Source organism: Pteronotus mesoamericanus, unplaced genomic scaffold, assembly GCF_021234165.1.
Source record: "Pteronotus mesoamericanus isolate MK-2021 breed Mesoamerican mustached bat unplaced genomic scaffold, CSHL_Meso_final contig_73, whole genome shotgun sequence".
Classification (NCBI taxonomy): Eukaryota; Metazoa; Chordata; class Mammalia; order Chiroptera; family Mormoopidae; genus Pteronotus; species Pteronotus mesoamericanus.
In genome coordinates this window covers 9233927-9249079 of record NW_026555245.1, presented here as the reverse complement: position 1 = coordinate 9249079, position 15153 = coordinate 9233927, and the positions used below count along the sequence as shown (strand labels likewise).

General features: G+C 40.8%; 1 protein-coding gene across 1 annotated transcript in view; it reads right to left on the bottom strand.

Annotated features, from left to right (window-relative positions):
- LOC129078244 (guanine nucleotide-binding protein G(q) subunit alpha) overlaps positions 1-14830 on the bottom strand; it is a 262495-nt gene extending 247665 nt beyond the window's left edge. The window contains exon 1 of the mRNA XM_054583001.1: positions 14463-14830. Coding sequence (XP_054438976.1) covers positions 14463-14598 — 136 coding nt within the window. The 5' untranslated portion in view covers positions 14599-14830. The remainder of the gene's footprint in view (positions 1-14462) is intronic.
- Between the last annotated feature and the right edge of the window lie 323 nt (positions 14831-15153).

Sequence of the window (15153 nt, the reverse complement as noted above, 5' to 3'; positions counted from 1 at the left end):
TTAATAAATTGAAGCATTTTAATCTATTTTCTTTAAATATGCAATTTAGAAAAGAAAATGAAGTCTGTATAATAATATAATTCAATATAAATAAATACAAGATCTTATTTTACCCATTCAATTAGAAAAACCATGATAGATGAAATGTACCAAAACAGTCACTAATATAAACTGGAAGTGGGAAAGTAAACCAATACAACCTTTCTGAAAGGTAAGTGGTAATCTGCACCAAAATTTAAAATAAGCCAACCACTTGGCTGATGACCTAACTCTGAGGACCTGAGCTTAAAGGGCAATTATATAAACATATAAAAATGTATCCCCTATAACATTCACTATAATACCAATTACAAATTTTTAATGGACTCAAATTAAATATCCATCAATAGGGGTTTGGTATAAATGGTGGAGTGCTGGCAAATATTTAACAAGCAGTTCTGTCTGGGGAGGGGAGGGGAAGCCCTGATTTGTAGCATTTACTAATTTCTGTGGTGTAAACACTATCATGATGGCCAATTTCAAGCTACCAAAATGAAGTCACTAAATGCAGAGTTGAGAAGAAATGTATACATGTGGCTTTCATAAGCAGGTGCAAGCTAGCTACAGCATACCACTGTATGATACCAAATACAATGGAACAACAAAAATACACTGAACACTAAAAAGCCAAAAATGTGATGTAAGAGATTTATAGAGTGGAACCTTGGTTCTCAAACTCAATTTATTCAGGAAAACTGTTCAAGAAGCAATTGGTTAGAAAACCGAATCTCCTTTCTTTTTCACCTAAGACACGTGACTGATCATACAGGTTATCAGCATGAAAGGGTGTTGTCAGGTAGAGAACTGAGACTCAAAGTTTTGTTAGACAACTGAGACACTTTTTCCATGAACAACTTGATCGAGAACTGAACTGTTCGAGAACCAAGATGTTCGAGAACCAAGATTTGACTGTATTAACATAGCAAGATACCCATTACATATTACTGAACCAAAATAAGGCCAATTACATACAAAACAGCGTATGCGGTGTAATCTGTGACACTGTAACCGTGTATGTGTATTTCATTTTCATTTTGAAAGAAAAAGAGTAATACAACAGTGATGTGTAAACACTACATTCAATCTAGTTTTACCCATAACAACAACAATAAATCTGGCTTTCATGGAATATCTAAAGCAGATTGAGATTTTTATTTTAAAACAAAATAGCCAAAGACCAACAATTGATTTGGCTTCAAAGTAATTAAAAACTTCTGTATTAAATAATACCAAACAAAGAAAAAGAAAAACAACAGACTGGGTTTAAGTTATCTGCAGTAAGTATTTTTAAAAAGGCTTATTTCATTTGTATGTTCAGGGCTCATAAATAGGCAAAGGAAATAAAGAGATAACTTACAAAATAAGAAATTTAACTAAAAACAAACATATGGAGAATGATCATTCTCATTAGTAATCAAATAAATGCCAATTCATAATTATGTACCATTTTTGCCTCACATTGATACCCTCACGCTATTGCTCACAATGTTGCAAAATGTATAAAATCATTTCAGAAAATTTTTTAGGTGTCTAGAATCAAGAGTCGTAAAATTTTTCATATCCTCTACCTAGAAACAACATGCCTATTAATCTCGTCTAACAAAAGTGTACATGTATGTTTTAAAAATTGCTATCTCCACCAGGAACTTCATCACAACATTATTTTGAAAACAGAAACATTGGGACAAACCTAAATGTCCAGAGAGAGAGAGAGCACGCACGCGCGAGCAAACAATATATACATATGCTCTAATAGAATATTACATAGCAATTCCAAATAGTAACATGAAGTCTACGTAGCCCCATAGAAAATATTTATCACATAATGTTAAATTGTATGGTATGATCACACCTGGGCAAGAAACATAAAAATAAAACAGACTAGAAAGGAACATACAAAAAATCATGTTTCTTACATTAGATTAGTACATTTTGGATAAATTTATGAATAAGTTTTAAATCCTTTTTTCAAAAGTTGTATTAAAAAAACCATTGCTCCATTTTAAATTTTCAAACTCATTGGAAAAAAAACACACAAAAGAGTTAACAAAATGGGCTGTCATTCTTTCAAAGGCTAACAGGAAAACAACATATGAGTATTTTTAGAGAATTTAAGAAAATTCATAAGTGCAATATGAATACTTTTTGACTCAAACTCTGCCTATTGTACACAAGTTTTTCTGGTTATTAAACTTCTTTACTATTTTAGAAAGCAATCATACGACCATAGGATATATATCGCAAATGCTCTTCCTTATTTCATTTCAAAAAGAGAATACAAAACAAATTAAGCAGTAGCATACTGCCTAAAGATACATTTTAAATTAAAGAATATGTTTAATAGAAAAAAATAAATCACATAATCCTGTGATTCAGAACTAAGGATGCTCAATGCCTTAATTAATTCTGGGAAGAATACATTGTAATTTGAGTAGCAACTCACAGAGAGCCTCTAGGGAATTAGAAAAACCCTAGACAAGACTCTGTTCCCATAGTCAGCATGGCCTGAAGTAGGGAAAGCCCTAAAGAAAAAGTGTTTCTCAAAGGACATAGCTGGTGATTTGGAGTCAACATTTCCCTGAAGAAATATTAATGAAGTCCTATGATTTCCTCCATTAAATTGCAACTTTTTGCCAAGAATTGTATGAATAGGGAGATACAAAGTATTTAACCAAAATTGATCAAGCAATATATAGGTTAGGTATCCTCTCTCCCATAAGATGGAAACTTATGGGATTCATCGTTATAAGAGATGTTACATGTCCAACGTTTTTGAGTTACTTCTAATGCACGCTGGATAACATCTTAGACAGTGACCCAACAAATAATAGGGGAAGCTAGAATATCCAGAGGACACCCTAGTCCTTAAGCCTTGAACACGTCAAGAAATTCGCATCTCCAGAATCCATATCTGATCCAACCTTGGCTTCAAGAGGAGCAAGCCTTATGGTTATTCATTAGTTCCTGACCCATCAGAAAGTGATTGGGAATAAAAAGAGAGATTGAGTTCAAGTATCTTTTGTTTCAGTACTTCCTACTTCTGCTCTCAAATTATTCAGAATTATTCAAATTACCCAAAATATATTTGCCTACATTATGAGTCAAGAAATCATTTTAAGTCAATTCTATCATGGACAAATGTAGCCCATTTTGAATGTTGTTTATAAGTGAAAGGCTTTAGAGACCTTGAGTAATCTGAGGAAAAAGTCCACTCTCTGGGCTTGGATGTGATAGCCCAGAAAGTGAACTCGTTAAGAGATCAAAACCAACAGACAGAGGTCTTTCACAGCTAAAAATTACAAACTACTTCTAAACAGGCACACCTCATTTTATTGCATTTTGTTTTATTGCGCTTCACAGATGTTCCATTTTTTTTACAAACTGAAGACAAAACCCTCCACCAGCAAAACCCCCTTATTGCGGTGGCCTGGAACCAAACCCGCAGTATCTCCAAAGTATGCCTGTATTACAATACATGTCTCCACACTGAATATGACTCCACTTGTCAAGAATATCTCACGATACTACTCACCTACTCTTTGCCTTGGGCAACTGCAAGGCGCTCTATTGTGGGAGAAAGCAGTCAGATGCAAGCAGACTTCCTAGACAAGGAGCTCTCCAGAGACATTCTAATAACCTATCACCAGATTAGCAGAGTTCTCAATCCAGTAATAGATGCATTTCTATCATCTTAAGGAGCTGACAGGAAAAAAAAATACAACCCATGGAGTCATGTTGTAAATTTTCTTTTTCATATGTGGGAGGGTTTTTTCACTGTTTGACATATCTGGGCTTAGTGTATCTAACAACCTCCAGGAGAGAAAGAACAGGAAAGTGCATGCAACAAAACTCCTCCCATACAACTCAGGCTTCTATACTTGCTCATCTCCCAACCCTCCATCTGGGAGAGGAAGGAGACGAAGGGCAGGGTAGATGTAACAATGATAAAGAAATGCGGTAGAGCAGTGGAGCCGACAAGAGGAAGCTGCTTGGCCTGGCTCTTCCTGATCAAAGACAAGGCACCTCTCCTTTACGCTCCTGTCCTTCCCCTCAGAGCCTAGTGAAGGTCCAGCTGCCCCACCTACTAGAACAACACACTGAGCCCTGCCAAGCCCCACTACATCCCCCATGACTCTCCTTTGCCTGGGACTGGCCTCCTTTTCCCCTGCACCTGTCCAACTCCAAATCTGAACTCAAGGTAAGTGAGCCTGAGGCCGATAAGATAATGAGAAGGGCGTGTGCCAGGAGCAAAGCAGGGGTCGAAGAATGCCAAATGCCTGCCTGGCACCGCCGGGAGGACTGGGTCTTATAACAGTGTAGCTCTTTCAGAAAGAGCAGGGTGAGAGTCTAGCTGTTCCTTCTTTGGTCTTCTCCAGAAGGCAGACAAGAGATACAGGAAGTTGCTTTCTTAAAGTCCTCTGACCATGGCCGTGACAACTGAGGGCAGTTCAGAGGCCAAAGCAAAAAAAAAGAAAACATACACATACACACACATATATGCACACACATACATATATACATACACACATATATATTTTCATACAAAAAAAGTATAAATGTTCTTTACTTTGTTATGTGTGTTGTATGTGTTCAACGTTATGTGTTTTTCTCGTTTCAATGAAAGCCCCAAGGGAAAAAATGGGCACAACAATAAAAGGAGAAATGGACACAAATGGTCTATTCAAGGGTTAATTCTAAATCTTTCCTGGAAGGTCCAAATACAAATCAGTCCCCCAAAAGTGCCCCAGTAAGGGGTATGAGGCATTCCCAGTGCCCAGGCCCAAATGGACAACCTGCTCTCACTGAAACTGGCAGAAATAGTCTGGGAAGCGGAGATTCTTTGTAAGCAAATGTAAAGCAATGCTTAAAGCCCAAAGAAGAAAAAAAATAAAAAGTAGTGGTGAGTCACAGGTAGCTGCCTAGGGTATCTAAGAAAACCCCAAGACCTGAGCAGGACAGCACTGGAGCTCTGAGCCTCCAGGGCTCCACCTCTGTGCCTCCCAGGATGTCGCCCTTCCTGCAGGAAGCAAGAGACCCGTGCTGATACGACAGGAGGCGGCTGATACTGTTCCGTGTGAAAGCAGTGAAACTATCAGCACCACTCCAGGCGGGGGGAGGGGCAACTCTAGACAGACTCGCTCATGCCTCCTCCTCACTGGGCGCTTCGCTCGCTGTCGTTCCCCCAGGGCACTGAGAGCTGCCTGCAAGGCACCAAAGTTATTCCCAAAGGACAAGGGAGGGCAGTGAGGGAGGTTAGGAGGAGAGCCTACCGGCCCTGGCAACGCCTCCTTGGACATCCCATCACCTGCCGAGAGCGCTTGGGCTCAGGCCCCTTGTCCAGGGCTGAGTTTGGGCAGAATCTGGCCCAGGTGGCCAAAGCTGCAGAGTGGAAGCAGATAAAGTTCCAAAGTTCAAATGGCCCTTAGATTTGCTCCAATCTCTTCATTCTACAAGTTTCTATAGAAACAGTAAAGGAACAAACAAACTAAACACCCTCATGTTAGAGGAGGTAGGGCAGAAGTACTTAACCATCTTTCAGATACAGGTTTTAGAAAAAAATGCACAGACCTAAACCATTCTGCAGAGCCGTAAGGAGTATTTGATTATTTAGCCGAACAAACTTTCACAAAGCCAGTCTGCCAGTGCCTTTGCATGATTTACCAATTTGCCAAAATACTCTATCACAACAGTTAGAGTGACATGAGAGTTAAACACTTAACAACCACCCTGGCATTCTTTTAAGGGCAAACTAGGAACGAGAATTAAAGTCATCCTGTATTATTAGAACAAGTCACAGGAAATGGGTCAGCTCTTTAGGACAAGAGGAAAACTGCCTTTACCATCTGCAGAAAAAAAGTATGACACAATGCAGGAGCTCTGAAGAGCTTAGGTTCTAATAGATCAATTAAATTCACATGGCAAGAAAATATTACTGTAATTTTACCAGGGGAAAAAAACCCAAGTCCTGACTGGTGTGGCTCAGTTGGTTGGGCATCGTCAGGAAAGGCGAAAGGTCACTGGGTTTGATCCCCGGTCAGGGCATCAGGGTATATACCTGGGTGCTGGTCTGGTCCCAGGTCAGGGCATGCCAGAGAGGCAACCAAGCCATGTTTCTCTCTCACATCGAAGTTTCTCTCCCTCTCTTTCTCCCTACCTTCCCCTCGCTCTAAAAATAAATAAAATCTTTAAAAATAAATAAAATAAAAAGTAAATTTTTTTAAAAACCCACAAACCAAAAAACCTACTCAGACTGACTGCATATAACAAAGGCAAAGGCCCCTGCTGATGTCATCCTTCCTAACTATCTGTATGGAAATACAATTAGATGTTTTAAGGTTCTTAAGTCACTGAGATGGGCACTTTTAAATCATTAAATGAGGGACCCAAACTATTACTCAACCCAGGCCCTCAGCACTTTCTCCCCTTCTCGCAAATGCACTGCCACCCTAGTGTGAACCCCAGTGGCACACAACAGAGTACCCAGCACTGGCTCACTGGCTCTCTGCTGGTAATCAGGAGCAATCTCGCGTCCCCGCCCCATGGCAAAGAAAGGAGAATTTTACATTTTATTCGATGACAACGTACTTTGTTTTGCACATCAAAGTGTTGCTAAAGAAAGTTAATCATCTACCAAAGGCGCATTCACAGGTATCCTTCTTTTAATGTATTATAAGCTCCCAACTTCCCCTCTCACCAGTTCAGCCACGGGAGGTTTGACAGAAGCACCAACCTGGAAGTCCCCTAAATCTTAAAGAAATGTGCACACCGGAGAACCCAAGGCGCCCCTCCCGGCGTTTGTTCAAGGACGCTGTGGTGAGAGAGTGAATGGGCGGGTAGTGACTGACACAGCAGGATTTTTGAGGGTGAGGGGCCTACGGCAAACAGAAGAGGACTGAATAACGGGAGGGTAAGTCACAGAGGCATTTCTCTCTAGAAACAGCCATCCGTAGTCAGCTGCAGTTACCAGGAAACAAACATGTGAGAGATGCCTCCATCACCCAGCTACCTCTTCAGCAGGAGAAAATGTAAGGAAGGCACAAGAAAAATAAGAATGGTGAAAAAAGTTTTTGAAATATAAAAGAAGCAAAAGAAACATTCTATTTAAATTTTGGAGCAAGTGACGCGATCGAAAAGAGTCACATTCTGGAAGAGGCGATTAATTCATGATTTTGGTTCTCTGAAGGAAAAACATGAGGTTTTCTCTTAGAAATAGATGTGAATATCTTTCTTAAACATCATTATTCAATTCCTTCAACAGAGCCAAAAAGTCTCACTCTAGCTTTTTCTTTAATTCGTGGATCAATTATTATTCCCATCTGGGAGGTGTCAGGAATATAATGGCATTAATAACATTCTAGTTGCTAACCACACCACAATCCATTACACACTTCCTTGAAACAAATATTTTGTTTCTAAAGCAATCAAATGGCTCACAATCCAAGATTAATTCTGTAATAAAGGTGTGTGGAATTTTCAAATTTCAAAGGACCTGGTGTAACAATTTTCCATTCAAACTGCCTGATAAACACTACTGGCTTTTCAACGCGAAACAATATAAGAATGTGCAAATGAATCATTATCGCAGCAGAATGAATGAGAAGCGGGCATGGAGACAAAGAGTACTTCAATTTCATCTTTAAAACAGAATTCCTTTCACTGTGCCCCAGGTGGCCCACAGAAGAGCAAACAGGAGTGGCAAGTGGAGAACATAAGGATAACACCCATCAGAAGAAAGCAAAAAATTTAAATTCACTTCTTCCATCTGCTCTACTTCCTTTTGGGAATCCAGCTGCCCACCTGCCCCCACTCTCCAAGGCCCTATATAAGACCCAATTACTAACAACATACTTGTAAATCCAGCCTGGTGCTGTGCTACATTGGATACAAAGAAGCAAGAGCCACTATCACTGCCCACCAATACCCCACCCCCGCATGGCACCGAGCTACCAATCTAGTTAGGGAGGGAGTTCTAATAGTTTCTCATAGCTACTGTTAAAGGGAAAAAAGTGTATGGTCCAAGGAAATAATACATACATAACTCAGGAGTTCAAATTCTTAAGATCATCTGCTTTCCCCAGTTGTGTAATCCCCGGAAAGCTTCTACAATGGCCTTCAGATTATTTTGTCTTTTTCTTTGTATTAAGAGCCAATAGAAAAGCCAAAGCCAGGAAGGATAATAATACTCAGAAGGACATGTCAGTCCGAGGGCGTCAACTGTGAAACAACAAGAAATGTGACAAGTGCTTGTAGCCTTTCCTGTTGGCAAACAAGAAATAAGGAGTGTCCCATATAACACATGATATTGAACATAATAGGTGCTTAATATTTGTTCATTTGACCAGCATTCTGTATGTAGCTCTTTCTTATGATATGCCTGGTTAAAAAAAAAAAAAAAAATTAGAGGAAATGCTTATTTTCCAATAACTGGCAAGTGTTTGATGAATAAATGAATTTGAAATCCCTTCACAACTTGACTTTTAAATAATACTCATTTTTTTCTTAAAATTGAACCATAAAGGCGTTTAACAAAATATTCTGCCTTAATTTTTGAAATCATGGCTAGCTATAAGGGTCAACTCTAGAGCTATTTAGCGAATTCAGTTTTTGGTTCTCAATATCACTTGTCATGTCTAGACTCATGACCACCCAGGATTTATGAAGTCATTTCCAACAGCATGTTTAGGTCCTTTTTTTCTTCTTACTGCATATTAGCTGAGAAATCAGACAGATTTTTACATATCAGTATCATAACATATCAAAGGTGATTGTCAAACAACTTCCTATAATTTTATTAGTAACAGCTGTTCACACAAAATAGTGTTCGGGCCTGGTAATAGCTCTTTCTTTAATGTTACTCCATTCGGCAGAACAAGAGAAAAAAAAATTCACTGTTTACTGTAGTCAGTTATTGCCACAGATTTAATTACCAACAATCACACATTTTACCTTCTATTGCTATTTCACACTTCCCTAGGATTAATTCTGCAAAGATTTTAACGTTGCCTTAAAAGCCATGATTAAAGTTTCCTTATGAAAAATGTCACTGCCCTCCCCTTCAACTAGGAAATTAGGCTTTAAATTTGTTGCTGCAAATACTTGTATTCTCCTCAATGCAAGACATAAGGGTCTGAAGGAAACAAATTCCCTCCCCGTTCTTGTGGATAAAACAGTATCTTAACCTTCTTAAAATGGCTTCTCTCTCTTCCAAGATGTACCCTTTGAACTCCCTACTTTCCCTCTACAATACCCAGTCAACATTTCTAGTAACATCAATAGAATTAATAACCTCCCCTTAAAGAAAAATTAATATAAATGCTGAAATAAAATCATCTTTGGAAAACCGCCTTCATTTCTTTTCAAGTATAAGTTTGCCTGAATCATGAAGAAAAAATCTGTTCCCTTTTTCTGCTAAGTCTAGCATAGCACGGAGCTTCACAACCGCAAAAAAAAAACTTTCAGGTTTTTAAAAATTCATCTGTAATAGAAATAATAACTACATTTACTAGGCATCTCTAAAAATTGAACATAATCTGTCTCTTATAAAATGCAGCTGGCGTTTTTTTTAAATGAAAAAGAAGCTATCAAACTTATTTGTAATAAACAAAATGGCTACTAACATTATTCTTCTGGTTCTCTTTCCTAAACGTATGTAAAAATAACTGAAGAGATACACATGAGATAATTTCACTGCTCAGCAGGGTTTTAATTTGTGTCAAGGTTCCCATACAAAGAAATAACGTAGGGACTGACAGTTAATATGGCAGCGCTAAACAATGAATTCACATGGTTTAATGCAAAAACCTTATTCTGAAAGGCTTTGTTATAAGTCAACGAGTGATTTGTAGGAAGGATGCTCCCACGTCACTCTTCAGACATAAACTATAAGTACTTTTTTCAAAAAAAGGAAGAAAGAAGAAGAAATGAGTCCAAATAAACCCTGACATTTAGAAGCATATTCAACACTTGAAAGCTCGAAGAGTAGCAAAAATAAAATCCGTTTGGTCTTAAAGCAGCATCAAAAACACCATTATTGGCATTTCCAGGGAGATGCTGTTGTTAAGGCCGCTTAGAGGGGTGCTTTCATTTTGTGGTTCTGGGTAGCCATCCTAGACAGCCACTAACCTCTAGGTTAATTCAGGCAATCAGCATCCTCGTTCTTCTTCCTCCAGTGAACTCTACCGAGGGGTAGTGAGGAGGCTGTTCTTTTCTAGACCTGTGTGAATGGACTCTCCATACACTCTAAATTTGCCAGGGCATTCCCAGGCATCTGTGTCCCTTCTTGTACTGTACAGTTTTCAATACATACATGTACCTCTCCAATTTAAAAGGTTCTACCTGCAATTCCTAATATTCTGTATTTAGTAATTGTGATTCTCCTCATGCCATTGATAGGTAAATCTTAAAAATCTGTTCAGTCACCTGTATTCTGACCAGTGTATCAAGGAGAAAACTGTATGGCAAAAAGAGATAGTGTTAAACTAGCTTCTACATGATAAAAAGTAATCAAGACATGGCATGGTTTCCTTTTTTTTTTTTTCTTTAAACTTTCGTACTTAAAGCATGACTGGTATTCCCAAATGCACCCAGCAAAGAACTCTACCTCACTGGTCTGATATGTGATGTTACATTTTACATTAACACTGCCTATCCTGGAATGCATTTGTATTCAGTTGACTCAGAGTTACATACACTTTTTAAAAAAAGATCATGTGTTTTTGTGCCACATATTGAAAACATTACATATCCCTGCATCTCTATAATTTATTCATTATATTATTATTTCTATCGGGAGATCATAAGTAAATTTATTCATCCAACAAATACTGAGAATATTCTATAAGCTACACAGTGGTAGGACCTGGGATCTAGTAGTGAACAATAGAGACACAATCCCTACCTTCATAAGCTCACAGTCTATAAACAGAAAGAAAATCTACCATCACACATGTAATTCACTTAGATCAAGAACATACAATCTTCCATCTAAGACTGACCTCAATATGCCTGTCTTCGAAAGGTGGCATTCGAGAAATAAATAGGTTCGGTAAATCTTCCTATTGGGTGATTAAGATCTGAAGAGTAAAGATTTCAAAAATATGTAAAATCAGAACAGACCAAGAGCAAAAAATATATATCTTCAGGAAATCGAAAAAAAATTTCAGTATGAACATCTGTAACTAGAAGCTGACATTCAAAGCCACTTCTTTTATATAGACTTAAGGACACTGATGTTATTGATACATAGTGTGATCTCGTACCACCCATAGAAATATTTAGTTAATATTCATGAATATTAATCAATGAAAAATATGATGTATTTTTACACCTAGAAAGTATATAAAAACTTCAACCAAGTTAAAGTATGCTATTCCATACATCTGTAGAATACAAAGTTTTCAAAGGTGTCAAAGAAAATAAACACCAATAAAAATGAATTTAGAGAATGACTAAGTTAAAGGAAACAAGAAATCAGAATTAAATATGATATTTTATGGTAATATGTTTGAGTTCATTTTTTAAAAAGACTAAAAAACCAATATATATGAATATTACAGAATTTGGAACACAATGGCATAATTGCTGGATATGAATCAAAACAGCCCAAATTTTATTGCCATCCTTTCATTAAGGCAGGTAACTACTATTTTCCCTTTCTACAATAATTTCTCCATACTATTAATATATAAAATTAAATAATTATGGGAACAAATGCAAGGGTCTCCGGCCAAATAAATCAATTTCCATTAAAATGGTGTCAGGAATTTTATTTAAATATAAGGGTAAATCCTCAATTTCAATAAGCTAGTTAAAAATACTGGTGACCCTTTAAACTGTGAAATGACATATCTATAACCTCCTTTGGATAGGTATCATTTAAATGAATGAAGGAATATCAAGACTATGAAAAGAGCAAGTCAGGAGTTTCTGAAAGGGAACTCCTCCCCAATACCATACCTTGTTTAGATCAACAATAGTTTCTCTCCTGGACTGAAAAAATCGTGAAATCAATCACACGCACATCCACCACACACACAAACCTACATTTAGTATACAGTATTTACTACATTAATAGTGTAGATATTGTGGAAGCTATGTTACGAAAGCAACACACCTAGGACATGAAGCTTTAGCCAATTTTACATGATGTCTAGGCAAAATATTTCTAACAGAAAATTGTATAATTTGTAAATGTTACTGATAAATGTATGTCCTAAATGAGAGTCACATTTTCTACTACTTCTAATAGGCCATATTAGGGGGCTTAGCATGGGGATGTATTAAACCCTACTCAAGTATCTAATCAGACAAAAAAATCACACTACCACCACTTTAGCAGTGAAATTGTTTTACTTTAATTTTTTTCCTACCTCCAAGTTCATTTTTTAAAACACCATATGTTATTAAAATACACAGCATGTAATTAAGCATACATATACATGTATTTCCCTAAAAGTCCTCCTAGACGTTGAAACGTAGGCCCTCATACAACAAACCTCCTTGGCTCTAACTCAGAGCTGCTAGGAACCCAGAGCTGTCACATTTCAGGCAATAGGCCTGGCTTCAGAGACCTCAAATGCCCGATTCAGAGCTAGATAGAAACAAGACAAGACTGTAAACAGGGAAAAAGAAAAAGAAAATAGTTCTTAAGGTGCTCTAAAATATATGATTTTCCCTTAGTCCTTCACATAAATGCCCTATACATTTTTCTTGCCCTATTTTCTTCTCAACAGTGAGAATTCAGAAAACATTCAACTACATGTTTGCAGCCATTAGAAATAGCCCAAAATGAGAAAAACTGTAAAAGAGCTTCATTTCCCCATTGTACTTCCCCACCCCTGGCTTCATTTCCTGAAGCCCACTATTTTATCCAGCGCTTTGCCTTCTGTTCTTTACACATGTGCACATTTATCTAATCTGGTTTCACAATGAAGACATAAGGCAGGGCATGTGAATTCACCATTTGTAACTATTTGTGATCATTATATTTTGTTCCTGCTTGTAAATGATCCCGCACATAAGCAGTTCAGTCCAAAAGGCAATTGGTTCCTTGAACCAGGAGATGGAATGCTCAAGAAAGAAAACAAATGTTTCTCAAATCCGAATTGACAATACAACATTTTCTTCCACAAATGTGTAAGAAACGTATGGTACACGCAAATATCCTGGACACAAATGCAGGCATTTTTCAGGCCTGTAACTGCAAAGCTGTTTGCTCTTCCTACCACAATAGCTCAGAGTTACGGCTCGCTGGCTTGTACGTGAACCCTTATCGTTTATTATGAACATTCTCTCAGAGATAATAATCAATAGAATTCCGAATTGAGAACCAGAATTTTCTTATTAACTTAGTGTTAAGGAAGAATGTTAAGTTGTTTTTCTTAGACATTAAAGAGAAATTTTTGCTGTACACTTCCCGTTTTCCTTCTAGCCCAGATTCCAAAGATAGTGAAATACTGTCCGTTTGAAACAAAAGGTTTTTATTTGTTTCCATGAGAGTAATTGAGAGGCTGCACTGGTTTTCAGTAGTAACTACTGTGAATACAGGCCTACATCTGGGTTGCCTCATTAAACAAAAGATACCGTCGCTGTCAACAACCACACAGCACAGCGCTTCACCTATCTCTCATCCTAATCTGGAAGGAATGGTGCAGACAATAAACACGCCTGTCACCATCCTCTGGTCAAGAAACTCTTTGGGGGTTCCTCCTTTAGGTGATCAGGTGGCTGGAGAACAGCACTGGGGTGACGCATTTGGGCTTGCCTCCCCCCGCCCCCCAAATACATAAGCCTTTCTTTGGAAAGCCAGCCGCTGGGCTCCCACATCACTCCTTGGAGAATCCAGTCGCGATCGAGTCTGCCCAACGTTCCATCATTCCCTCCGGACCCCAGAACACATTGATAATGGTTGCACACAGGCCACCCCGCTGCACGCCATCTCCCAACGCGCCCTGACTCTGATCGCACCCTCGGGCCACACACCCTCACACAGCTCCCCCACTCCACCACCCCAAGGGACGCCGAGGCCACAACACTGGAAGTTCAACCCCTCTGCTCACCTTTCCCACCGCCCCACCTCGCGGTCTGCCCCCCACCAAGTGATCTGCCATTTAGCTGATGCACAGCAAATCAAGGCGCACCCCTCATGCACAGCCCTTAGGGATACCCAAAGGGACACGCCGAGGACCTGGGCAGGGCAGCCGGACCCCCGCGTGCGCGCGCGCGCCAGTGTGTACGCGGGCGCGCGCGCCCAAACGGGTGCGGGTAGTGGCCGGGGTCGCGCCTGGGGAGGTTAATGACAAGCCGCGGGCTCCCGGGGGCGGGGGCCGCTGAGGGCAGCGGCCCCGGGAGCCCGGGGTTGGCAGGTGGGCAACGCTGAGGCCCGGCGAGAGGGCCTGCAGCAGCCGACCCGGGGCGGTACTCACCGAGCAGCAGCAGCTTAAGCTCCCGGCGGGCGTCCCGCTTGTCCCTGCGGAGCTGCCGCTCGATCTCGTCGTTGATCCGCCGGGCTTCCTTGGCCTCCTCGCTCAGGCAGCACGCCATGATGGACTCCAGAGTCATTCTTCCAAAGTGCCTCCGCTGCAGCCCAGCCGGCACCCCCTGCTTACACGCACTCACACACACCCTCCCGCCCTCGCTCCCCCGAGGCAGCGGTGGCCGTAGAGCCCCCGCCGCCCGGGCGCGCGTCCGGGACGAGCTCTGGGAACCGCCGCGGGGACAGCGGCCAGGGCCGGGGCCACCAGGTGGGCCGGGGGTGCCTTAGGAGCGGAAGGCTGGAGCAGCCGGCAAGAACGAGGCGGGCGCGGGAGGCTGGTTCGGGAGGCGCGCAAGAAAAGGCCGCCGCGCCCGGCCTCGCTCAGACGCCCGGTCTTCCTTCCCCGGCAAAGGGCGGCCCGCCTCGCCCCCCGCGCCGCCGCCGCGGAGGCTCCCCTAAGCCCTGTGCCGGCCGACGAGAGCACATCCACCGGGGCGTCTCCGTAGAGAGCGGCCGCCGACGGCTCCTTGCGCCCGGCGCGCCCGCTCCTCGCCGCCTCCTGACACGGCTCCCGGGCGCCCTCGGCCCTGCCCGCGCCCACCGCCCGCCCGGACGCCGCGCGCTCCTCTGCCTCCGCCTCC